Source organism: Stenella coeruleoalba (genome assembly GCF_951394435.1).
Source record: "Stenella coeruleoalba genome assembly, chromosome: 3".
Lineage (NCBI taxonomy): Eukaryota > Metazoa > Chordata > Mammalia > Artiodactyla > Delphinidae > Stenella > Stenella coeruleoalba.
The window spans coordinates 108,644,001-108,671,834 of NC_137148.1; the positions used below are offsets into that span (position 1 = coordinate 108,644,001).

Below are 27,834 nucleotides of genomic sequence, written 5' to 3' on the forward strand. Positions count from 1 at the left end.
GAGCCATTACATTTAAAAAAGGAGGAGAGGGATCTAATTCAAGTTTTGCAAGTTGTCAGTATACCCATTTAAAGAATCTCTATTTTTACTTTATAAGAACCCCATACTTTTTAAAGGAACAAACATAAATAGGTCTCAAATAATATACCACAGACTGTACTAAGATAATTTTCTCCTCTGGCTAAGAAACTGGCTCTAGTACCATCATGCCACTGTTCAAAACTACTCCCAAGGTTTCCACTAACAACCAAATAAATTGAAACTGCTTTGGTATGGTAAATGAGTCTTTCATGACTGGTTCCACTTTACTTTTCCAGGTTTATCTTCTGATAGTTTCCCTATTTTACCTTTATTCACCCAAAGTCCCACTTAAACTGGACCCCTGAATGTGCTCAGCACTTTTAACACCTAGACCCCTTTACTCATGCTATGTACTTTCCCTTCCCTCTGTATCTCTGCCAGTCCAAAGTTTCCCACCCAAGCATCCTCCCTTGGACAAAAGTAAGCTTCCCTAATTGAACTCCCACTAAACTTTTCATTTCTTATAGTTCCTATTTGAATTATCATTATTGTCCACATATACTTTACCTACAGTATAAGACTGTCACTTCTTAAAGGCAAGGACTAGATATCATTCATCTTTATACCCTCCAGGGTTCTTTGCACAGAGCCTTAGATATATTGTGCATTCAATAAATGACTGTAGAATTGAAAACAGATTTGAAATGTTCAAATTAAAAAAAAAACCTACTGAATTACTTGGTTTGAAAAAAGGTAAATTAATATTCATACAATGAAATACTACATAGCATTAAAAAGGAATGAACTATTAATACATACAACATAGGTGAATCTCAAAATAATTATGTTGAATGAAAGAACTCAGACCAAACAAAAGCACTTAAGTGTATGATTCCATCTATATAAAGGTCTAGAAAATACAAACTAATCTACAGTGACAGAAAGCAGACCAGTGGCTACCTGAGTATAAGGAACAGTGAACAGGCAGAGTAGGGAGGAATAGGAGGGAGGGATTACAAAGGGCATGAGGAAACTTTTGTAGTGATGAATATGTTCACCATCTTGATTTTGGTGATGGTTTCAGAGGCATATACATTTTGACATATATATCAAAATATATATAGAAAGGAAAAGGAGGGAGGAAAGGGAGGGAGGGAGAGAAGAAACAGAAAGAGTAGGAATGAGAGAGGGACATTGGTTGGTTATATGAATTAATAAGCCACATTACAATCTGCCTGGCAAGCTCACTCACCATAACAACCTAAGGGAAGTTTAAGTTTCTACCAGGTCACCAAAACATTCTCACCATACTCCTCCCCACATCACCAAATAGCAATAGACTAAGAGCTGGAGTAACAGCAACTACATTTACCAGCCACTGTCCTAAGCACTGTTCTCACAGTATCTCATTTACTTTTCACATTATGAAGTATTTACTATTTATTTTATTTTACTTTTCGGCCACACTGCACGGCTTGTGGGATCTCAGTTCCCCAACTAGGGACTGAACCCGGGCCAAGGCAGTGAAAGCACCCAATGCTAACCACTAAACCACCAGGGAACTCCCTGTACTATTTACTATTATCCCCACTTTATAAATAGGGAAACTGTGATTCAAACATGGTCTGCCTGACTCCACAGCCTATGCTTAAATTTAAGCACCATGCTACACTGACTTCCTAATAACTGTCAACTCATCAACTAACCCCTCTCTCCTGTTACCCATTTATTTAGTGGGGTACCAAGCACTAAGAGAAAGATTTTCAAAAATTACTCAACAAACAAAGGTGGAACAATGGAAACCTCAATGACTGCTTCTCAGTTAAACAGATTTATTCTAGCGATCATAGGTGACTTTGTTGATTCATTCTTTCTAGGCAAAGTACCTAACACAAAACACCCTGAAGACCCTGAAGTTACTAATAAACCAGCCATCATCCTGCTCCTTTTGTTCCAGCTGCAGGTCACTATAAGGAATGATAGTAAACATAAGATGGAGATAACACAATTTAGCAGTTATGAAATAACAAGTAAGGAAGAAATGCTTTAGAAAGGAAGGGGGAAAAGAGAGCACTTAATTTTTCTCTATTTATTTTTGCCATAAAGTAACTCCAGACAGTTACACAAAAGTCTAAGTATAATGCATAAATGTAAGGGTTTTCAGAATACATACCCAGTTGTGCCCAAAGTGGGTTATACGGATGAGTCTTTGCCAACATGTCCACACTCTGAGAGGAATGTTTTTCTAAAAATATTTTTATAGGTGGCTGTCCATTTGGCATGACTGTTGGAACCCAGGCAAGATGATTGGTCAGAACTGCAGTAATGAGTGCTGGCAAGAATCTGAAAACAAAATTCATCCTATCAGATTCTAATCTGCTTTCATAAAACCTCAAGCAAAATTCAGTGACAGAATAAAGCAGAGAGGGTACATGGCCAAACATCATAAAAAACGAGAGGATAGAAGGAAGGATAGGTATATCACCAGGATGAAAACAAAAGTTAATAAATTTTTTTGGTTGGGTAGGAGTTAAAAGAAAAATCCTTAAAATAAAGACAGCATTCACAAGGAGCTATTTCTACTCATAATTAAAAAACAAAAATGCCATTTTACTTGAGAAACTATGGATTCTTTTCAGTGTTTAAAATACACATATATGAATGAATCAACCAGGAAGTCTATACATATCCAAATTACTGAAAAGGATAATGAAGGAACGTATTAAGAAAACTTTGTTTACCATCAAAGAGAATAAAAACACCCAAATTACTCATCTAGATTCTAAGAATTTGATGATTAAAAGAAAACAATATGATAAAGTACCACACTAAAAATGTATTATTGGAATCCTGGCACTTCCCTATATATTTTTAAACTTCTTTTCTATAGAATGAAACCGCATTCATGGATACAATTCACGAAAAATGGGAAGCCTCACAGAGTTCTGTAAGATGTCAGGAATTTTAATTTAACACACAATTAAAGACATTTTTACTGTTTCTCATTCATAAGGTTCTTTGGTCTTCTTCCATACCCTGTCTTGTAATTATCTTAGTTATCTTTTATAATTCTGTCTTGCTCATTAATAATATGAAATAATTCCAAAGATAATGATTAATTCTTTCACCTTTGTACTTGAACTTGATCACAATCTAGATATCTAGTTATAGTAAACAATAGCTAAGATAGTTAAGGGAAGGAAGGGAGGGAGGGAGGAAGGGCGGGCCATACTGATTTTTGGAAGCATTTTCCATTAGAAAAGTGAACTCCTTCATGAAACGATGGCAAAGCTGGTTCTTTTCTGGAGTCCCCGACATCATTGTAAGCCAGACAGGCTCTCCAATTCGTGGCATTGTGTAAAGATTACAAATTGTTGTTCTAAAAAGAGGAAAATACATTATAAAATTCATAGTTCCCAGAATTACATACTCTTAATAATAATGTTGCCGGCTTGGGTCTTACATCTAGATTATTAAAGCTTTTGAGAAAGACAATGAATCAAGTCTTTCTTTCTTTGTCATCAGCATAGTACCAAGGGAAAGGTTTTATACATGACCTCAAAATGTGTTGGTTCTGGCACTGGCTCCGCCCTCAAAGGCTGTGTGCCTTTGGGTAAATTATTTCCCTGCTTTAAGCATCAGTTTCCCTTACCTATAAAAGGAAAGGACTAGGTAATTTCTAGAACCTTTCCAGTTCTACATTTCCAAGGTTATAAGCTATACCTAAATATATTGCAAATAATCAACATAGAAAACAAAAATATTAAGTGGGGTAATAGCTTATGTATAATATCCACTCACAACAACAGTTTATCAGCATCATTTTATTGCCTATGCTGAGACTCCTTAGTAAAGTTCTGAAGAATGACGAGGACACTATATATGCATGCTATATGACTCAATTTTCTGAAGTTTTCCCTTGAATCAACACAAAAGAGGATTAATGCAGTTATCACAGTGCTTTTCTGGCTGTCTCCTGCATTTATTTAGATAATAGCTAGTCTTGTGACTTGCACTCTTTACTAACAGCTTTAGAGGATACCTTTAAGATGTCAATTCTTTTCCTTTTACATTAATATCTGTTCAGCAGAGTCCTATACACTCATCACACGAAGCAACTCCTGCAAAGTTGGGGCTTAAGAACCTAGTCGATCTCTTAGAAGCTACAGAATGGTGTCCTACTTTCTACTCTCTAGAATAGTGCTGTCTTACAGAACTTTTAGCAATGATAGGAATGTTCTATACCTGTGCTGTCCAACATGGTAGCCACTAGCCATATGTGATTACTGAATACCTGAAATGTGGCCAGTGTGACTGGGGAATTGGATTTAAAATTTTATTTAGTTGTAATTAAATTAATTTAAATAACCACATGTGGCTAATGGCTACTGTATTAGAGAGTACAGCTCTAGAAAGTTCTCTGAGATCTCCACAAAGCTCTGATACCTACCTCAGTATAATTTTCTAATACCCAGAATTCAAAAAAGGAAAAGAATTCTGTTGCTTGTACAAGTTTTATTAAATCTCAACCCAATATGAACATGATACATTACCATAAATAAAAGTGACAAATACAGGTCACATTAATGAATTTTTAGTAGGGCATAAAATGACTGCTGAGAACTTAAAAATAAATGAATGGAAAAAAATTACAGGTATCTTACAGAGATAAATATGACGAATATAAACTAGCGATATTGAAAATGCTTATTTTTTAAAGACTGTTAAAGATGTCCAGATAGGATGGAAAACTGAGCACAAATGTGTATCCCCTTTCAGTTCTAATGCCCCAAATGAACACTACTTAATGATTTAAAAACAAATGAATCACTACAACAAATAGAACTGAAGAGGAACTTTAGTGAAAATTAAAATTACAGATTTAATACAATTCTAGAAGACAAAACACAGAGAAGAATGTTAACTGAAGTACTAGGGTAGAGGAAGATAATGGGTTATGGTGCTCATGGTGGCGGGGGGATGTACAAAGAGGAGCTAATTTACCCCACTGAAGCAAGAAGAGTCTAAGGACTCAAAAGTGCCTGCTAAAAAGGAGGGCAGCAGCTATATAGGACTATAAACTAAGAGACTAATTCAAGGGCCATAAATGGTTGGTGACCCCCCTACCCTCCACCCCATTTTCCCACAGAATAACTAAAGATAGGAGAGCAGATGTAGCAATTGACCATCCCAGAGAAATGACATGCCCAAACCCTCCCTGATATTTGAATCTTTCACAATACACAAACAGATATACAGTAAATCTTGTGATATTAAAATTCCATGGCAGAGGCAGCAAGTATGGGGAAAAATGTTTAAATATGCTCCTTCAGGCTGTGAAAATGAAAAAAAGTTGAGCAACACTGCTCTAAAGTGAGGTTCTCCAATCTGCACTCCCAATCTGTATTTTGGTTCCTCACTCTCACTCTTAATGGGCAACCAAAATATTGATATATAGAGAAAGCCTCCAAGGAAAGAGGGGCACAAACAGAAAGACAGAAACACACACACACAAAATGACTCCAGAGGAAATAGAAAATAATAAAGTCAGAAAAAGAGAAGAAAAACATGAAAGAAAAGAGACATAGAAGATCAATCCAGGAGTGTCAGTTTCTAATAAAATATATTGAAGAGAAAATAGAGGAAAATAAATTATCAGAGAATACAGATAATTTACCAAAGTTGAAAGACAAGATAGTGCTAAAACTATACTGAAAGGCTAAAAGGACCAAGGATCAGGTATGAATTTACAGCAGGAGATAAATATGCTCTACAACTGATAAATCAAGAAACAGCTACACTAGGTATACTATTTAATAATATGGAGGTAAACAACAAAAGGAATATTTAAGAGTTAAAAGAGAATGTTCTTCAGCAGTAAGAATGGGGATGGGAGAGGTAGGACAGGGCTCATTTATTTTTCATTATTAGAACTGTCAGTATATATATTTTTTTGCTTCTTAACCACGTGAATGTACTTTTGAATAAAATAAACTTTTTGATTAAATGAATGAACAAGCTGATCAATTCATTTTCCATGAGTTTCTTCAGCATAATATTGTCTACTACAAGTCTATGTGTCATGGGCCAGTTATATCACTAACATTAGCATAGTGGGTCACTGAGGACATTAGCTTTATAGTGTTTTGCTGTTTAAAAATATGTACCATGGGGCTTCCCTGGTGGCACAGTGGTTGAGAGTCCGCCTGCCGATGCAGGGGACACGGGTTCGTGCCCCAGTCCACGAGGATCCCACATGCCGCGGAGCAGCTGGGCCCATGGGCCGTGGCCGCTGGGCCTGCACGTCCGGAGCCTGTGCTCTGCAGTGGGAGAGGCCACAGCAGTGAGGGGCCCGCATACCGCAAAAAAAAAAAAAAGTACCATGACCTTGGAGTGTATCAAGTGCAAAGAAGGCAAAAAAATTAATTACGCAATAGTGCTTCTCACTAGACACAACTCTGCGCTGTCATTAACAATGTAGAAATAATGATGCTTGCTCTCTTCCCCCTTTAATGGTTATTCCCTACCCATGAATGGTAAGAAGGGCAAGTATTTTCAGTCATCTGACCCTTTATTTTTCTTGGTCCGTCCCTACAGAATGGAAGACTCCTTCAGTTGCCAGGAAACTGTTGACATGATTTAGCTTTCACTGATACGCATGAAGTCTAAGTAAAAATCCAAGTACTTCACCTCTGCCAGGCACCAATGCTAACTAAACATACTTTTAACTTCTCTAGGTTTCAGGATTTGCGTCTACACGTCCTTCCTCTTCTCAACTACCCGAAATTCATTAATCATCTGGTTTCAAATAATCACATAGTTTAAAAATTACCTAACTGCTAGATATAAATAAACACTTAATTTAAAAATTAAGTATGACAGCTTCTCATTATTTGCAGTAATGTTCTATAAAGTCAACACAAACACTGAATTAGTGAACTGTGAATCACTGTTCCTGAGAGAAATACAGAGTTACGTTCCTGTGAGTCTCTGATCACAACATTTTTGTCAATCCATCAATACATAATCTTGTTTTATGTGAGTTTTTGTTTAAAGACACTTTAATATTCTGGTAATTTGTTAATAATGAATTCACATCCAACAGCACTATGACTCATGCCTTAACAAAGCTCACCTAACACGTATTTTTCTCTATAAGGCACATCACAACCTTCTTGTACTTAGAAATATTAGACAGAATTTCAACACTATGCTTGTGCACAATTTTTTTTAATTGAAGTATACTTGATTTACAATGTTGTGTTAGTTTCTAGTATACAGCAAAGTGGTTCCATTTTATATATATATATATATATATATATATATATATATATATATATATATATATTCTTTTCCATTCTGGCACACAATATTGAATACAGTTTCCTGGGATGTAACAGTAGGACCTTGTTGTTTACCTATTTTTTATATAGTAGTGTGTATCTACTAATTCCAAACTCCGAATTTTATCCCTCCCCTCCCCCTTTCCCCTTTGGTAACCGTAAGTTTGTTTTCTATGTCTGTGTGTTTCTGTTTTGTAAATAAATTCATTTGTGTCATATTTCAGACTCCACATATAAGTGATTATCGCATGGTATTTGTCTTTCTCTTTCTGACTTACTTCACTCAGTATGATAATCTATATTGCATCCATGTTGCTGCAAATGACATTATTTCATTCTTTTTTATGGCTGAGTAGTATTCCATTGTATATATATGTACCACATCTTCTTTATCCATTCATCTGTCAATGGACATTTAGGTGTTTCCACGTCTTGGCTATTGTGAATAGTGCAGCTATGAACATTGGGGTACATGTATCTTTTCAAAATTAGAGTTTTCTCTGGATATGTGCCCAGAATTGGGATTCCTGGATCATATGGCAATTCTGTTTTGACTTTTTCAAAGAAACTTCATACTGTTTTCCATAGTGGGTGCACCAATTTACATTCCACCAACAGTGTAGGAGGGTTCCCTTTTCTCCACATCCTCTCCAGCATTTGTTATTTGTAGACTTTTTAATGATGGCCATTCTGACCAGTGTGAGGTAGTACCTCCATGCCCTTTCGATTTGCATTTCTCTAATAATTAGGGATGTTAAGCATCTTTTCATGTGCCCTTGTCCATCTGTATGTCTTCATTGGAAAAATGTCTTCAAGGGCCAATTTTCATTGCAAAACCACTAACAAGGGGCTTCCCTGGTGGTGCAGTGGTTGAGAGTCCACCTGCCAATGCAGGGGACAGGGGTTCGTGCCCTGGTCCGGGAAGATCCCATATGCCACAGAGCAGCCGGGCCCGTGAGCCATGGCCGCTGAGCCTGCGTGTCCGGAGCCCGTGCTCCGCAACGGGAGAGGCCACAACAGTGAGAGGCCCATGTACCGCAAAAAAAAAAAAAAAAAAAAAAACTAACAAAAAGCAAAAAACACTTAAAAAAAAGTGGCAGTACATAGATCATGACAAGGACACTTGTGTACAGAATGAGAGCTGAAACAAAAAGGCAGAGCACTGTCTTGTTTGACCTCATCTGCAAATGTGTGTCAGGGCACTCAATTTTCACTTCTCTGCATATGTCCACAAACGATCATAAAATCACTGTAAGTATATTTTAGGTTTATAAATAAATTTTAACAAGCAGGTGAATTCACATATACAGAATCCGTAAAAAGTGAGGACCAACTGTACATATTAAAGTACTTCTACAAATAGACTTCTTAAATAAAAACTATAGAAGTTTATAAAGTACTTTTAAAATATTGCAAGGATGCCTAACTAATTTATATAGTCTCTCAGATTTGCACAGTGACTGAAGTAAAATAAACTAATACAAAAAAGGAAGGTATACAATCAGAATATACTTTTACAATGTTGTTTTTTTCTCTTTTTTTTGGCTGTGCGGTGCAGCATGTGGGATCTTTTTACCCTGACCAGGGATCCAACCTGGGCCCTTGTCAGTGAGAGCACAGACTCCTAACCACTGGACCACCAGGGAATTCCCTACAATGATTTTATAACTCATACATGTTGTAAATTCCAGGCAATATTAAAATTTTAAGGCTAGGCCATTCATACTACCTTATATCATAGCAATTACCTCATAGGTATTTAACTCAAAAAATTCATAAATACAAATGCTGGGTATGCCTAACAGCACGATCAGTATTCTACCAGGAACGAGTCTCATGACAATGTTTACTATCCTGGTAACCTCAGCTGGATCTATGATAACAGTGTTTCCTCAGAGCTCAAATACAGACTCTTGGCCTTTTGCCACAAAGCTTGTGACCGCAGAAAAGAAACTAATCCAATAATGTACGACACAGCTCAAAGTGCAAGGGTAAAGACTCAGTGCCTTGTAATACTGCGAAATGTGAAACTCGAAATAATGGTGCAGGACTCTTTTAGGCAAATAAGCAAAAAGGATTGTTCAAAACATATATTTATAATAATTCCAGTCCAAAGTCAACTGAACAACTTGAATTAAACCATGTTCATGCTCACTTCAGCAGCACATATAATAAAATTAGAATGATACAGAGAAGATTAGCATGGCCCCTGCTCAAGCATGACACGTGAATTTGTGAAGCATTCCATATCTTTTTAAAAAAACCACATTCGTACTATCCAAAGCAATCTACAGATTTAATGCAATCCCTAACAAAATTCCAATGGCATTTTTCACAAAAATAGAACAAACAATCCTAAAACTTGTATGGAACCACATAAAACTCTGAATGGTCACAGCAATCTTGAGAAAGAAGAGGCATCATGCATCCTGATTTCAAACTATATTACAAAGCTATAATAATCAAAACAGTATGGTACTGGAATAAAACAGACATATAAATCAATGGAACAGAATAGAGAGCAGAGAAATAAATGCAGGCATACATATGGTCAATTAATTTATGACACAGGAGCCAAGAACATACAATATAGATAGGATAGCCTCTTCAATAAATGGTTCTAGGAAAACTGGACAACCACATGTAAAAAATGACTGGACCCTTATCTTACACCACAAACAAAAATCAACTCAAAATGGATTAAAGACTTGAACACAAGACCTGAAACCATAAAGCTCCTAGAACAAAACAAAGGGGTGAGCTCCTTGACATCCATCCTGGCAATAATTGAAGATAACAAACCTTAACACGTATGCACTTAAGAAGAGAGCAATGACATAACGTAAGGTGTTGGGGAGGAGAGGGACTTGAATGAAAGCAGTCAAAAGGTACTACAGGGCTTCCCTGGTGGTGCAGTGGTTGAGAGTCTGCCTGCCGATGCAGGGGACACGGGTTTGTGCCCTGGTCCGGGAAGATCCCACATGCCGCGGAGCGGCTGGGCCCGTGAGCCATGGCCGCTAAGCCTGTGCGTCCGGAGCCTGTGCTCCCCAACGGGAGAGGCCACAATAGTGAGAGGCCCGCGTACAGCAAAAAAAAAAAAAAAAAAAAAAAAGGTACTACAAACTTCCAGTTACAAGATAAATAAATACTGAAGATGTAACATACAAGACAAATATAATTAATACTGCTGTATGTTATATATTAAAGCGGTTAAGAGAGTAAATCCTAAGTTCTCATCGCAAGAAAAATATATTTTTAATTTCTTTAATTTTGTTATCTACAGAAGATGTTGTTCACTAAACTTACTGTTTACTTCCTCATTTCATGATGTATATAAGTCAAATAATTACGCTGTAAACTTATACAGTGTGCTTTATGCCAATTATATCTCAATAAAACTGGGAGAAAAAAATACTGACAGGCAAATACACTATTATACTTAGAAAATTCAGCATTCTCTAGCAGAAAATGACATATCCAGCAGGACGAAAATCACTAACATATAGGTGAGTTTTTTTCAGCTTTACTGAGATATAATTGACATTGATATGGTATTACTTTAAGATGTACAACACAATGACTTGATATATGTATACTTTGTGAAATGATTACCACAGTAAGTTTAGTTTTTACATTCAGCACTTCACGGAGTAACAAAAAAAAATTTTTCTTGTGATGAAAACTTTTAAGATCTACAATTTTAACAACTTTCAAATATACAATACAGGACCAGATGGTTTCACAGGCGAATTCTATCAAACATTTAGAGAAGAGGTAACACCTATCTTTATGAAACTCCAAAAAATCTCAGAGGGGGCTTCCCTGGTGGCGCAGTTGTTGAGAGTCTGCCTGCCGATGCAGGGGACGCGGGTTCGTGCCCCGGTTCGGGAGGATCCCACGTATCGCGGAGCGGGTGGGCCCGTGGGCCGTGGCCGCTGGGCCTGCGCGTCCGGAGCCTGTGCTCTGCAACGGGAGAGGCCGTGGCAGTGAGAGGCCCGTGTACCGCAAAAAAAAAAAAAAAAAAAAAAAAAATCTCAGAGGAAGGAACACTCCCAAACTCATTCCATGAGGCCACCATCACCCTGATGCCATAAACCAGAAAAAGGTAACACCAAAAAAGATTACAGGCCAATATCACTAATGAACATAGATGGAAAAATCCTCAACAAAATACTAGCAAACCAAATACAAGAACACATTAAAAGGATCATACACTATGATCAAGTGGGATTTATCCCAAGTATGCAAGAGTTTTTCAATCTCCACAAATCAATCAGTGTGATATACCACATCAACAAATTGAAGAATAGAAACAATATAATCATCTCAATAGATTCAGAAAAAGCTTTTGACAAAACTCAACACCGATTTATGATAAAAACTCTCCAGAAAGTGGGCACAGATGGACCATACCTCAACATAATAAAGGCCATATATGACAAACCTACAGCTAACATCGTACTCAACGGTGAAAAGCTGAAAGCATTTCCTCTAAGATCAGGAACAAGACAAGGATGCTAACTGTTGCCACTTTTATTCAACATAGTTTTGGAAGTCCTAGCCATGGCAATCAGAGAAGAAAAAGAAATAAACGGAATCCAAACTAGAAAAGAAGTAAAACTGTCACTGTCTGCAGATGGCGTGATATTACACATAGAAAATCTTAAAGATGCTACCAGAAAACTACCAGAGCTCATCAATGAATTTAGCAAAGCTGCAGGATACAAAATTAATGCACAGAAATCTTTTGCATTCCTATACACTAACAACGAAGATCAGAAAGAGAAATTAAGGAAACAATCCCATTTACCATTGCATCAAAAAGAATAAAATACCTAGGAGTAAACCTACCAGAGAAGACAAAAGACCTGTACTGTGAAAACTATGACACTGACGAAAGAAATCAAAGATGACACAAACAGATGGAAAGGTATACCATGTTCTTGGATTGGAAGAATCAATATTTTCAAAATGACTATACTATCCAAGGCAATCTACAGATTCAATGTAATCCCTATCAAATTACCAGTGACATTTTTCACATGACTAAAACAAAAGATCTTAAAATCTGTATGAAGACATGAAAGATGCTGAATAGGCCAAAGAAAATTTGAGAAAGAGAAACAGAGCTGCAGGAATCAGGCTCCCTGACTTCAGACAATACTACAAAGCTACAGTAATCAAAACAGTATGGTACTGGCACAAAAACAGAAATATAGATCAATGGAACAGAATAGAAAGCCCAGAAATAAACCCATGCACCTATAGTCAATTAATCTATGACAAAGGAGGCAAAACTGTACAATGGAGAAAAGACAGTCTCTTCAATAAATGGTGCCAGGAAAACTGGACAGCTACGTGTAAAAGGATGAAATTAGAACATTATTTAACACTATACACAAAAATAAACTCAAAATGGATGTAAGACCAGACACTATAGAACTCTTAGAGGAAAATATAGGCAGAACACTCTTTGACATAAATCACAGCAATAACTTTTACAATCTGTCCCTAGTAAGAGAAATAAAAACAAAAATAAACAAATGGGACCTAATCAAACTCAAAAACTTTTGCACAGCAAAGGAAGCCATAAACAAAACACAAAGACAACCCACAGAATGGGAGAAAATATTTGCAAATGATGTGACTGACAAGGGATTAATCTCCAAAATTTACAAACAGATCATGCAGCTCAATATCACAAAAAAACAAACAACCCAGTAAAAAAATGGGCAGAAGGCTTGAAGAAGACATACGGATGGCCAAGAGGCACATGAAAAGATGCTCAACATCGCTAATTATTAGAGAAATGCAAATCAAAACTACAATGAGGTATAATCTCACACCAGTCAGAATGGCCATCATCAAAAAGCCTACAAACAATAAATGCTGGAGAGGGTGTGGAGAAAAGGGAACCCTCCTACACTGTTGGTGCAAATGTAAATTGGTGCAGCTATGGAGGTTCCTTAAGAAACTAAAAACAGAGTTATCATATGATCCAACAACCCCACTCCTGGACATATATCTGGAAAAAAACATGGTTCGAAAGGTTACATTCATCCCAATGTCCATCACAGCACTATTTACAATAGTTAAGACATGGAAACAACTTAAATGTCCATCGACAGAGGAATGGATAAAGAAGATGAGGTATATATACACAGTGGAATATTACTCAGTCATAAAAAAGAATGAAATAATGCCATTTGCATCAACATGGATGGACCTGGAGATTATCATACTAAGTGAAGTAAGTCAGACAGAGAAAGACAAGTAGCATATGGTATTGCTTATATGCGGAATCTAAAAAAAAAAAATATATATATATATATATATATATATATATACACACATACATGAGATAACAAAACTTATTTACAAAACAGAAACAGACTCACAGACTTAGAGAATGAACTGGTTAGCACGGGGTAAGGGTGTGGGGGAAGGACAGAGTGAAAGTTTGGGATTGACATGTACACAGTGCTATATTTAAAACAGATAACCAACAAGGACCTATTCTATAGCACAGGGAACTCTGCTCAATACTCTGTAATAGCCTAAATGGAAGAAGAACCTGAAAAAGAACAGATACATGTATATGTATAACTGAATCACTTTGCTGTTCACCTGAAACTAACACAACATTGTTTTACTCCAATATAAATAAAAAAGAAAAAGAAGATACATGGGAAAGCCCCAAATACTTGGAGATTTTAACAATACATTTGTGCATAAGGGTCAAAGAAGAAATCTCAAGAGAAATTTTAAAATAATTTGAATTAAATTTTCATTCAACTTAACAAAATTTGTGGGATCCAGCAAAAGTAGTGCTTAGAGGGAAATTCATAGCACTGAATGCACAGATTAGGGAAAAAGAAAGATCTGAAAGCAATAATCTAAGCTTTAACTTTAGGAAACTAGAGAAAGATAAGTAACACAAAACTAAAGCAAGTAGGAGAAAAGAAATAAAAATTAGATTAAAAAATCATTGAAATTAAAGACAAAAATCAATGGATAAACAAAACAAAATCTGGTTCTTTGAAAAGATCAAAGATTCTTTGAAAATTGATAAATTTCTATCTAAGATAACCAAGCAAAAAAGAGAAATGACAAAAATTACTAATATTAGAAATAAAAGAGGGATCCATCACTAATGATCTATGGACATTAAAAGGATAATTAAGAAGTAATATGAACAACTCTGTGCTTGCAAATTTGATGACTTAGATGAACCAGACCAATTCCCTGAAAGACACAAACTACCAAAACTCACACAAGAAGAAATAGATAACCTGAATAGTCCTATATCTATTTTAAAAATTGAATCAATAATCAATAACTCTCAGCAAACCAGGAATAAAGAGGGAACTTCTTTAACTTGATAAAATGTATCTATAAGAAACATAACTTCATACTTAATGGTGAGAAACTTGAAGCTTTCTCACTCAGATCTGGTAAAAGGCAAGGATGAACCTTCTCACCATTGCTTTCCTACATCGTACTAGAAGCCCTTGCTAATGCAACAAGGCAGGAAAAAGAAATAAAAGGTATACAGATTAGGAAGGAAGACATAAATGCCATGATTGCTTATGACTGCTTTATTCAGAAAATCTGAAAGAAGTGACCAAAAAACTCCTGGAATAAAGAGGCAGTTATAGAAGGTTGCAGGATATAAGGTTAATATATAAAAGTCAATTGCGTTCTTATATACCATCAATGAACAGTTCAAATTTGAAATTATAAACACAGTATCATTAATATTAACCAAAAAAAAAGAAATATCTGAAATATTTAGGTATAAATCTTTTAAAAATGTACAAGATCTATAGGAGGAAAATTACAAAACTCTGATTAAAGAAATCAAAGAAGATATAAATAAACAGCAAGCTATTCCATGTTCATGGACAGGAAGTCTTGCTATTGCTAACATGTCAATTTTTCCCAGTTTAATCTACAGATTCAATGCAATCTCAATCAAAATCCCATAAGTTATTTTGTGGATATCAACAAACTGATTTTAAAGTTTGGAGAGGCAAATGATCCAGAATAGTCAACACAACACTGAAGGAAAAGAACAAACTTGGAGGACTCATATTATCTGACTTGAAGAATTATTATAAAGATGGGGGCTTCCCTGGTGGTGCAGTGGTTAAGAATCCGCCTGCCAATGAAGGGGACACAGGTTTGAGTCCTGATCCAGGAAGATCCCACATGCCGTGGAACAACTAAGCCCATGTGCCACAGCTACCGAGCCTGCACTCTAGAGCCCACAAGCCACAACTGCTGAGCCCATGTGCCACAACTACTGAAGTCCACGCACCTAGAGCCTGTGCTCCGCAACAAGAGAAGCCACTGCAATGAGAAGCCCGTGCACTGCAACAAAGAGTAGCCCCCGCTCTCCACAACTAGAGAAAGCCCACGCACAGCAATGAACACCCAGCATAGACAAAAATAAATAAATTTATATTAAAAAAGAATTATTATAAAGATACAGTAATCAAGACAGTGTGGTACTGCTGAAAGAATAGACAAATAGATCAATGAAACAAAACAGAGAGCTCAAAAATAGAGCCCCAGAAATATACTCAATTGATATTTGATAAAGAAGCAAAAGCAATACATGGAGCAAAGATAGTCTTTTCAACAAATGATGCTGGAACAAGTGGACACTCATATGCAAAAATATGCACCTAGACAAAGGCTTTACAGCTTTCACCAAAAAAAAAAAAATCAAAATGGATAATATGCCTAAATGTAAATGCAAAATCATAAAACTTCTAGAGTATAACATGTGAAAAATCTTAATGATCTTGTGTTTGGTAATGAATTTTTAGATAAAACACCAAAGGCACTATTCAGGGAAAAAAAGAAATTGTTAAGTTGGACTTCATTAAAATTTAAAACTCTGCTCTGTGAAAATATTACAAGAATTAAAAGACAAGCCACAGACTAGGAGAAAGTATTTGCAAAACACGTATCTGATAAAGGATTGATATCCAAAATACACAAAAAAACCTAAAAACTGAACAATAATAAAAGCAACAAACCAAGTTAAAAATGGACGAAAGATTGAACAGATATCTCACCCAAAAAGATATATAGATTGCAAATAAGTATTTGAAAAGATGCTCAACCTCATATGTCATTAGGAAACTGCAAATTAAAACAATGAAATACACATCTATTAGTACGGTTAAAAAAAAAAACAAAACCTGACATATCAAATGCTGACAAGGATATGGAACAACAGTAACTCTAATTAACTGCTAGTGGGAATGCAAAATGATACAGTCACTTTAGAAGACAGTTGGCAGTTTCTTACAAATCCAAACACAGTCTTCTGTGAACATCTAGCAATTATGCTCCTAGGTACTGACTCAGTTGAACGGAAAACTTAAGTCTATACAAAACCCCGCACATGAATGTTTAGAGAAACATTATTTATAATCACCAAAAACTAGCAATCAAGAAGATCACCAAAAACTAGCAATCAAGAAGATGTCCTTCAATTGAGGTGAATGGAGAAACTGCGGTACATCCACACAGTGGGATATTACACAGTGAATTTTTTTATATAAATGAGCCATAAGCGACAAAAAAGACATAGAAGAATCTTAACTGCATATAGCTAAGTCAAAGAACCAGTCTAAAAGGGCTACATACTATATATGATTTCCAGAATATGACATTCTGAAACAGGCAAAATTATAGACAGAGATCAGTAGCCAATGGGTTTGGTGGGAAGGGAGAAAGAAAAGATAGGTGAAGCATAGGCGACTTTCAGAGTGGTGAAACTACTCTGTCTGATACTGTAATAGTGAAACATGACATTATGCATTTTTCAAAACGCATCCAACTGTACAATACAAAGAATGGAACTCAATGCAGACTACGGATTTTAGTTAATAATAATGTATCAATATTGGTTCATTAATTGTAACAAATATACCACACTAATGAAATATGGTAATAATCAGTGAAACTATGGGTAGTGGGGAGAGAGCTATATGCAAAAACTTTCTGAACTGTTAGCTCAATTATTCTGTAACTCTGACACTGTTAGAATTAAGTCTATTAATTACATGTGTATATACACATATATATCTACATATGTACATACACATATATATGTGAAATTAAGCTATTTACACTCTTAATTAATAATACAGAGTGGCCAAGAAATAGAGGATATAACAGATAGCCACGTCTCCAAATCTACCATTTTGTTCATGGTTTGTTTTGTTGTTTTTCATTCCCATTCCCAACACTCCAGAAGAGGGTTCATTATTCAGCCTGTATTGGGCTTGCTCCAAAGATACAAACATGGATAGTTTCAGAAAATGGAAGAGAATCAGACTGAATTTACAGACTAAAAGAGAATTGGGTCTAGATTAGTGGATATATATCACCAACCCCTAAAACAGACGTTTAAATTTTAATAATGCTCAGTGGCCAGGACGCTACAAAATTATACGATATATGGGTTAATACAACTGGCAGAGATAGAGCTTATGGCAAACTAGAGACAGCTTGTCTGGCTTAAACGCCTAAAGGTTCAAATGTTTGTAAAAAACAAGGAGGCCAAGTAAAATGTGTGCTGGCTGGAGTTCTCTCACCTACCTGTTAACCTGGTCTCAGTAACTTTATTCAACATAGATAAAATAGAAAAGCATTTATGTTGAGCCTAATGTGTCCCTCTTTTTCTTTAACTGTAGAACACTTACTGAAATATCAAATCTATTGATAGAAAATTTATCCAATGCAGCCTAAATCATTAACATTTGCTTTAAGCAACTCAGTATAATTTACCTCTTGAATCATACAAAAAGTATCTTTAAATTAATTTTTAAAAATACACCTTGGAGGGTCTTCCCTGGTGGCACGGTAGTTGAGAGTCCACCTGCCATTGCAGGGGACACGGGTTCATGCCCCGGTCCGGGAAGATCCCACATGCCGCGGGGCGGCTGGGCCCGTGAGCCATGGCCGCTGAGCCTGCACGTCCAGAGCCTGTGCTCCACAACAGGAGAGGCCGCAACAGGGAGAGGCCCGCGTACCGCAAAAAAAAACAAAAAAACAAAACAAAACAAAAAAATACACCTTGGGACGTCCCTGGTGGTCCAGTGGTTAAGACTCCATGCTTCCAATGCAGGGGGCGTGGGTTTGATTCCTGGTCGGGGAACTAAGATCCCACATGCGCAGGGTGCAGCCAAAAAACAAAACACCTCAAAGAAATTCTCATTTTAAGCAAACATCCTGACATAAAATTATTTATATAATCGTATGTTCATAAAACGATCAAATTTTGAGCTTTCACATGAAAGCTTTTAGAAACATACAAAGAGGTCTACATGAATTGAGAAGTTATGAAGATAATACAGACAGCCAAGCAAAGTCAGCTCATTAAATTTGTTTGAAATTCCATCTAGAAATATTGAGGGAATGTACTTCATTTCCTCTATACTTCATCTATAAGAAACATTTATGTATATAAAACTTGATTTAATCATGAATGGCACCAGAAATGTAATAACCTGAATTCTTAAGGTATGAACAAATGAAATTATGAATAACTTCACACATAATTCATATATAGAGTGAAGATGCCAATGAACTAAAGAAACAGACGGATTAAAAATACTATATTACTAAACTAGTATTGAGTGTTTATAGTTTTAACGCTGTAAGATGAAAAAGTTATAGAGATTTGTTGCACAATGTGAATGTATTTAACATTGCTGAGCTGTACACTTAAAAATGGTTAAATGTTAAATTTAATGTTGTTTTACTTTTACCACAATAAAAAGATTTTTTTAAATACTGTATTGTTTGTTAGCATGCTTCATTTGATAACTTATGAAAGGCCTAAAATGAATATGTTAACAAAAATATATGGCAGAAAATATTAGCTCTAACATAATTTTCACCAGTACAAATTACTTGCAAGACAAAAAAAGAAATAATAAAGCCTGAAATTTAATTCTCTAATGTGTTTTTCTGTACATTTCCTCTAACCACTGTGTTTACTGCACAAGAAAGATTTAAAAACTCACGTTTAACGTCTTTTATCCTAAAAATTATGGTGAATAACAGATGACTAGAAAATCTTCTCCTCCTCAATAACTGAATCCAGCCAATGAATATTATGCAACAGTCATAAAGCAAACTTTTTCTTTTTTTTAAATTTTTTACAGAACTTTTTGGCCACGTCGTGCGACTTACAGGATCTTAGTTCCCCAACCAGGGATCGAACCCGCACCCTCAGCAATGAAAGCTTAGAGTCCTAACCACTTGACCATCAGGGAATTGCCAAGTAAACATTTTCAATTGAAATAAATTAAAAACATGATTAAATATTCCATATTAATTTAGGTTATTTTTACCATACAATTGCTATTTAATGCTTACCTATAATTCTATCTCAAAAATCATACAGAACACTTCTATAAAACATACCTTTTATTTAGGAAACTAAGTTATTTTATCATAAATTCAAAGATTCTAGAATATGGCTGAGGCAATGAAATCTCTCCTTTTGAGAGAGGTTTAAAAAACCAGATTTACTTTCACTGTGGTTTAACACAAAAAGAGAAAAATGAAGAATAAAAAAGGATCAAAGTTGAAAATAAACATGAGTTCTCTCTTATTGTCAAATTTACTAAATACACAACTCCTTAGTCATTTCCATTTAAAAAAAAAAAGTATATTACATGACATGCCTACAGTTTCACAATAGCAATCCTGCAATATCACAGGCTAAAATAGGCTTTCACTTCAAAATGTAACAGTTCATATTTAAGCAAACAATTCAGAAGACCCCTAACCCAATAAGGGACCATACAACACAAGCCAATGAATACAAGTGAGGTACATGGACTACTGGTGATAATAAACCTTATGTGTACACAGATACATATTTTTAATTTTAATTATTATGCATTCATTTTTACAGCTTGCTTATTACAGCAAAGAAGGGTGATTCCCCATCTAGGGTAATGATGCACACATTCTGAAATACACTTATTTAGGTATAAAATAGGGTCAATTTAAAGAGAAACATCAAATTAAAATGGCATAGATGATATGCAGATTTGGCAATACTGTGAAGGTGAGCTGTGAATGACTTTTAAGAAGCACTGCTGTAGGTTATATTTGTCACAGAAAACAGCAGTCACATTAATGTTGGGTCTTCTGCTAAGTACTTTACATACATTATCTCATTCTATCTTTACAACAATCTATTAGATTATTACTAAATTGAATTCACAGGTATTACATTAGAAAACTAAGGGTCAAAAATGCTAACAAATCAAAGGCAGAGCCAGGGTTAGCCCACAGGTCTGTCTGTCAGGTACTAAAGTCTGAGTTCTTGGGCTAAGTGTTATACTATTTCTCCAGTCTAAAGGAGGAAAGACTGAGAGGATGAGAGGATGAAGTAAAACTGAAATGAATCTCTTTGAGACAGAAACACATCAGTCATTTAGCGTGATTCCCAACATAAGTTCATATGTAATATGTTTCCTTGCCATAATTAGAGTGCAGTTACAGCACTTGCTGGAGCTTCAGGCTCCAAGCTTTTTTGTGTCAGAAAATACTGCTAGAGAAAGGATTAAGCAACAGAGTAATATGGAACATCAAGTTCATATTCCCTATATCCGTGTATCTTTGTATTCCACGTATCTAAGAACATGTGATTACCATCACTGGTTAAATAACACTTAACCAGTCCCTACATCTAGGAGCCCAACAAAGGACAAAGCACATTTCTGCTAAAACAAGGGTCTCTTCTGGTCATATCTGCTTGTCTAGTGGTCCAGTGCTAGAAACCATACCACTGACTCCTCCCACGTGTGCTTGAATTCGAAGCACTTTTATATTTAATAACAAAGGAGTCAATGGCCCACTGAATTACACCCTCATTTGACTATGGGACAGAGAAATTTAAAGAATTAAATTTTATTAGAATAAGTTAAAAAAATAAATAAATTTTCCAGTGTACACTGCGAAACAATTCTATATTATGAAAAGCTGGAGAATAGGTACCTGAATTCATTTAGGGCATCAACTATTCGATTATATGCCAAACTCCTCTGACTGGCATCAGCTGATCTCCGGCTCATTTTCATAGCCTTGAAAGCAATCAAATAGTTAATTCTTACACTGATCATGGGCAAAATATGGGGGGAAAAAAAGTAAAAGACAAAGTCACATATTTCCACAACATTCTACCCATCATTCTTAACTAGATATACATAAAGAAGGCACACATATTTCTAGTGGCTTTCTTTTATTTTATTTTTTTTGCACCTTTGGTCATTTAATGAGTATAATAAAATTCAAATTCCTCCAATGGTAAGCCTCTTACTTAACTGTCAAACCACAGAATGTCAACACACAACGAGGATGATGTTGACAGTTTCTGGGTTACATAAAACTTTTTTCTCCCAAACAGATCATAAAATGATAAGTCAGTAACAACAGCTCCTGGGTTTCACTAATATTTCATAAACAATGGTTCTGTTAACTAAATCCTTTTTTAAAATCTAAAATATAAAGATGCTACTGAAAGATGTATCAAGTTATTAGTAATATCTGCTTTCTTAAAAACATATTTAGCCAAAGTTGATAAGTCCTGCTTTAGGTAGACAAAAAGGGGATCCGGATTAGAATATGGATATCAGAAAGAACTTTGAAATTTTTAAAACTTTTTCAAAAATACGTAATTATGCATTACTTATGTAATTACACATTATTTTTAAAATGTTTAAACATATATTTAAGAAAATGTTAGACTACTTCAGGCCAGAATCATTCACGTTCATCCAAAAGCTTCAATAGGGTAAAAGTGACAGTTAACTTTATGTTTTCACTAACTGCTGAGAGACTCCCAATTTATAAAGAAATATTCTTTAGCTAGAATCGAGCAGTATTCTTCCTTAATTTTACCAACAATAAAAAATTTTACATTATAGATCTCAAAAGGTAGCGCAGACTTTGAAATAATTCCCACAGTGCTCAGAAACAGCATCCATAGGTTTTCATTAAAAAAATAAGTAAGTGATAGTTTGAAAACTGGCCCTAGAACATAACTTATTTGGATGGTTCAGTGTTTACTACATTCTATGATTAATTACCAACTACAGAACGTTCTAAACTAAGTCCTATTCATTTATATGAAAGTATTCACTCAGCTTTATCTTTCAGCTTTATTAAGAAATAAGATGTTAAACTTGAACAAACATCCACACAACTCTAAGTATTGCAATGTGCACTTTCGGTATAGAATGAACAAAACATTAAAACATTTAAAAAGTAATGTTTAATGAGTTCTATAGTGCCTGAATATTTCAAGTTTTATACAAAGTTTAAACACTTCTGCAAGTAACTGAAATGTCAGTTCAACCACAGCTTAATATTCCATGTATTGACTTTGGCAACAACAGACTACAAAAAGAGACTGCAGCAAACTGTAGAAAATGTCACCAGTGCTGAACTTCTGAAAAAGTAAATGAAAATGTACTTTACTCATCTGCTCAGTAAAAACGTACTGCTAATAATCTATTTGTCTTTAACAGATTTAATGTAAATAACTAATATAGTGTCTTCTCTAGAGGCAGATGATCCTCAGACACTAATGAGTTACTGAAATGCATCCTCTGCTTTCTAGAACATTCTAATTGGTCTCGCATCTCTACTCTCTTTTACTAGTCTCTTTTAAACATACTGCCAAAATAATGTTCCTATAGTACAATTTGAAGACAGCCTAACAAAGTCAAAAATTCTGGCAAGCATTCTAGACTCTCTGTGATCTGGTCACCATTAGCTCTGCCAGCCATATCACTCACTACTCCTCTTTGTATCTTTTCCTTTCTGCATATTGTCACAGGGATTAAGAACTTTAGTTACACCCACTGATAGTTCAACTTATAGGAATCTCTTATAAAATATAATCTGGAAAATTCACCAAGATGTTAACTGCAATGTAGCTATAACTGTGAAAAAGCAGAAATGACCTAATAAAAGAGTTATTTAAATGGAGGAAAGCCACTAAAATATATTCAAGAACCATTTAAAATGAGAAATGTGTATGTTAACAATGATGAATTTTTCAAAATGGGCACATAATTAAAACAGCATGAACACAGCACAGTCCCAATCAAGTAAAAGTACAATACACATAGAAAAGGCCTGGGTAAGACTTTCAGCAAAATGTTAATGAGTTATCCTTGGGCGACAAGGATATCAATTTTTCTTGTTATTCTGCAATATCCATTTTTCAAAACTTTGTTTAAAAAATCCTACACATCCTTTAAGATACAGTTCAAATGAAACATCTTCCCAGTAGGAAGTCATTTTTCTTCCCTATGAACTCCTAAAAAACTTTGATTTTCCTTCTTTTTTAGTTATCTTTATGTTCTATCATATATTCACAATTTTCTTACGTTACATCAATTTATTACATGCACTATCAGCAGCATTTGACACAACTGATCACTCCTAACTTCTTAAACTACTTTCTTCACCTGGCTCACCCCTAAAAGTACTCTCTCTTGTTTTTCCTCCTATTTGAATGGCCAATCCTCAGTCTCCCCTGCTGGTTCTCAATTCCTCAAATTTTAACTACTGAAACGCTCTACAAATCAGGCCTAGGATCTCCTCTCCTCTCTTCTCTCTCTCAATCAGTTTCTTGGCTAAAAATACCATATATACACTGGTGACTGTCCAGCCTGGACCTTTCCCCTAAACTCTAGACTCACAACAACTTGGATGTACAGGAGGCACTGCAAACAAACTGCTGATCTTCCTCCACCAAACCTGTTCCATTTGTAGTCTTCCCATTTTAGTACTGGCAATTCCATCCTTCTTACTGCTCAAAAGAAAAATCCCAAGTCAACCTCTATTATTCTTTGTCTTAACCCCAATTCGGTCCATCAGCTAATCTCCTTAGCTCTATTTTCAAAAATATCCAGAATCCAACCACTTGTCACCAATTCCATCACGAAAGTGCTTTAAGTATCCACCATCTCTCACCTGAATTACTTCAACAGCTTTGTAACTGATCCCAAAGCATCCACCTTTGCCCCTGAAATCTATTCTCCATCAGCAGTAAGAGTGATTCTCATGAATAATGTCATTTCCCTACTCAAAACACTCCAATGGTTTCCCATCTTTCTTAAGAGTAAATGTCAATGCTCATACCATGGTATCCTATAAATTCCTACATGATCTGGTCCTATTTCTAACTTAGCCACTTTGGCATCCTTACTCCTCCTTGCTGATGCTCAAGCATCAGGCTTACTCCTTTGCCCCTCTTGGAGCATTCTTCTCTCAGATGGTTATAGCTGACTTCCTCCATATCTCTGGACCATATGTCATTTTATCAGGAGCTTTCTTGACTATCTTATAAAAATTTGTAATCCTTCTATCCAGCATTCCTTAAAAAGCTTTCTCTGTTTTATTTTTCTCCATAGCACTTATTACCATCTAAAATCTTATATATTCATTTGTTTATTTTCTATGCCATGAGGTCAGGAGTGTTGCTTTTTTTCACATCTTATCCTCAGTTGCTAGAATAGTGCCTGCCACATTCTAGGCCCTCAAATACTTATTTATTGAATGGATAAATGACCTTACAACTTTTTTTTAGGTAGTAGGCTTCTTAAAAGGAGCTGAAGTCTACTTTGCATCTCTCAGATCACTTTGTAGGGTACCTGCACAGATTCTGTTAATTTTTCTGCCAAATGAATAAACACAATGCTTAAGCAAGAGAATAAGATTCAAAGGAAAATAAAATAAAAAATATAAATAAACCATAAACATAACTATGCTTACCTGTTCTATTGCACTCTTTAATTTGTTCATGTGGCTTTCAAACAGAGGAAAATGTGAAAAAAAGAATTCATTAAATTTGTTACTTTCATCTTCATCTTTGGATAATGAAAAGATTACCCCAATTGCAATCTTCTTTTTCCTCACAATCCCTGGGTTAGGGCCACAGCTCTCCTCTGACAGATTAAAACTTTCTTCTATAGACCTTAAAAATAAATGGTTTTTCATTTTAAAAAAATATAAAAATAATTAAATTCACAATTCAATCCCCTTGCTAATTAAATGTAGGCAAGCTAAAGGTCTTCCAGTGTTTTATCAAGTAAATCTAAAAATCCATACCAATTGTGTATTTCTTTGAGAAATCTACTGGCTATTCCTTTATACTCATATTTTTGTAAGAAATTTTAATAGAGAGTCAGATTGGAAACATTTTTGTTCAATAAGAAGTCACTAAAAAAGTAGATAATCCCAATGTATAACCAACCTAAAAGAGCCTGAATTTTAAGGTTTATAGATGAGTCTGATATAATCTCTTCACTGTTCTAGAATATACTTATCTCCCCTTTAGATTCCAGGAATAAAATCAAAGGTGAAGGAATAAAGGGAGTGAATAAAAAAGGAAACAAGAAGCTTCATCATCTTTAGCTGTACTTAACACAGACTAAAAAAAAAAAATCTATCAAGAATGAATTAACTTGCCAAAATAGAAACATGAAAAACTGAAATATCAAAACATGCAGTAAATGGATCAAAGACCAAAACAGAAGAGTTAAAACTATAAAACCCTTAGAAGAAAACATAGGGTAAAAGCTTCATGACGCTGGATATGGCAATGGTTTCTTGGATATGACACCAAAGGTAAAGGCAACAGAAGAAAAAAATAAATAAATTGGGCTACATAAAAATGAAAAACTGTTGTGTATCAAAAGAAACTATCAACAGAATAAATGGGTAACTAATCAAATGGGACAAAATATTTGCAAAGCATATATCTGATAAGGAATTCATATCCAGAAATATATAAAGAACTCCTACAATTCAACAACAACCACCAAAAAAAACACCTGATTTAAAAATGGGTAAAACACTTGAATAGACTATCTCCAAAGAAAACATACGTATGGCCCATAAGAAAGCAAAAACATGCTCAACATCACTAGCCATCAGGTAAATGCAAATTGAAACTACAAGGAGATACCACTTCACACCCATAAGGATGGTTATTATTAAAAATAAAAAAAAAAAAAAGGAAATTAACTACTGGTGAGGATGTGGAGAAATTAGAACTCTTGTGCAGTTCTAGTCAGGGAAATTTCTTAGCGATACAGTTGTTAGTACTCCACGCTTTCAGTGCAGGGGACACGTGTTCAATCCCTGGTCAGGGAACTAAGATATGCAGCGTGGACAAAAACAAAAAAACACCCTGGCCATTTCTAGGGGGAATGAAAGTAAAATGGTACAGCCACTGTGGTGAAGAGTATGGCAGTTCCTTAAAAACTTCAACAGAGAATTATGATATGATCCAGAAATTCCACTTCTGGGCATATAACCAAAAGAATTGAAAGTGGAGACTTGAAAGGCATTTGTAGACTCACGTTCATATCAGCATATTCACAACAGCCAAAAGGTGGAAGCAATCCAAATGTCCAAGGACAGATGAGTGGATAAACAAAATGTATATACCATGGAATGTATATGTATATACAATGGAATGTTAGTCATAAAAAAAAATGAAATTCTGATACATGTTACAATATGGGTGAACCCTGAAGGCATGCTAAAGTGGAATAAGGCAGACATAAAAGGATAAATATTCTATGATTCCACTTATATGAGGTATGTAGAGCAATCAAATTTACAGAGAAAAAAAATAGCATAGTAGTTCCCAGGGGCTAAGGGGAGGGAGGAATGGGGAATTATTGCTTAATGTGTATAAAGGTTCAGTTTGTGGAGATAAAGTTCTGGACGTGAATGGCTATGGCTGCACAACAATGTGAAGGTACTTAATGCCACTGAACTATACAGCTAATAATGGTTAAAATAGTAAATTGTATGTTACGCATAACTTACCACAATTTTTTAAAATGTAGTACACTTTAAAAGTTTCCAGTTCCAGACTTGAAAAATACAAAATACAAGGTCCAGGCTCGTAACATACACAATTGTGTTAAAGGAACTATTCAATCTTGTGGTAAATTAAAAGTCCCGGCCTTCCCTGGTGGCGCAGTGGTTGAGAGTCCACCTGCCGATGCAGGGGACACGGGCTCGTGCCCCGGTCCAGGAAGATCCCACATGCCGCGGAGCGGCTAGGCCCGTGAGTCATTGCCGCTGAGCCTGCGCATCCGGAGCCTGTGCTCCGCAACAGGAGAGGCCACAACAGTGAGAGGCCCGCGTACCGCAAAAAAAAAAAAAAAGTCCCAACTTACCATCTAGGAAACACCCCATTCTCCAAACTTGTTGTTTGGCTACGTCGCCAGCGTCGCTGGTAGCTGCTGGCACAACTTCGGGTAAGTGAGGAGTTTGGAGAGGGAAATGGTGTAATAAGCAAGCTGCTGAGAGATGCTGTCAAGTCAGAGTAAGAACAAGTATAATGTATAAGTTAATAATTACTAAAAACAAGAACAGATTTCTTTTTAACAAATTT

At 35.6% G+C, this 27,834-nt stretch overlaps 1 protein-coding gene across 3 annotated transcripts in view; it reads right to left on the reverse strand.

The window, feature by feature from the left end:
- The window catches only part of FNIP1 (folliculin interacting protein 1), a 134,251-nt gene that overhangs the window by 24,659 nt on the left and 81,758 nt on the right, over positions 1-27,834 (reverse strand). For all 3 annotated transcript variants that reach the window (XM_079917430.1, XM_079917431.1, XM_079917429.1), the window contains 5 exons: positions 27,617-27,752; positions 25,194-25,395; positions 21,405-21,490; positions 3,254-3,400; positions 2,195-2,364 (listed from right to left, as the gene is read on the reverse strand). In XM_079917430.1, the coding sequence (XP_079773556.1) occupies positions 2,195-2,364; positions 3,254-3,400; positions 21,405-21,490; positions 25,194-25,395; positions 27,617-27,752 (741 nt within the window). The remainder of the gene's footprint in view (positions 1-2,194; positions 2,365-3,253; positions 3,401-21,404; positions 21,491-25,193; positions 25,396-27,616; positions 27,753-27,834) is intronic.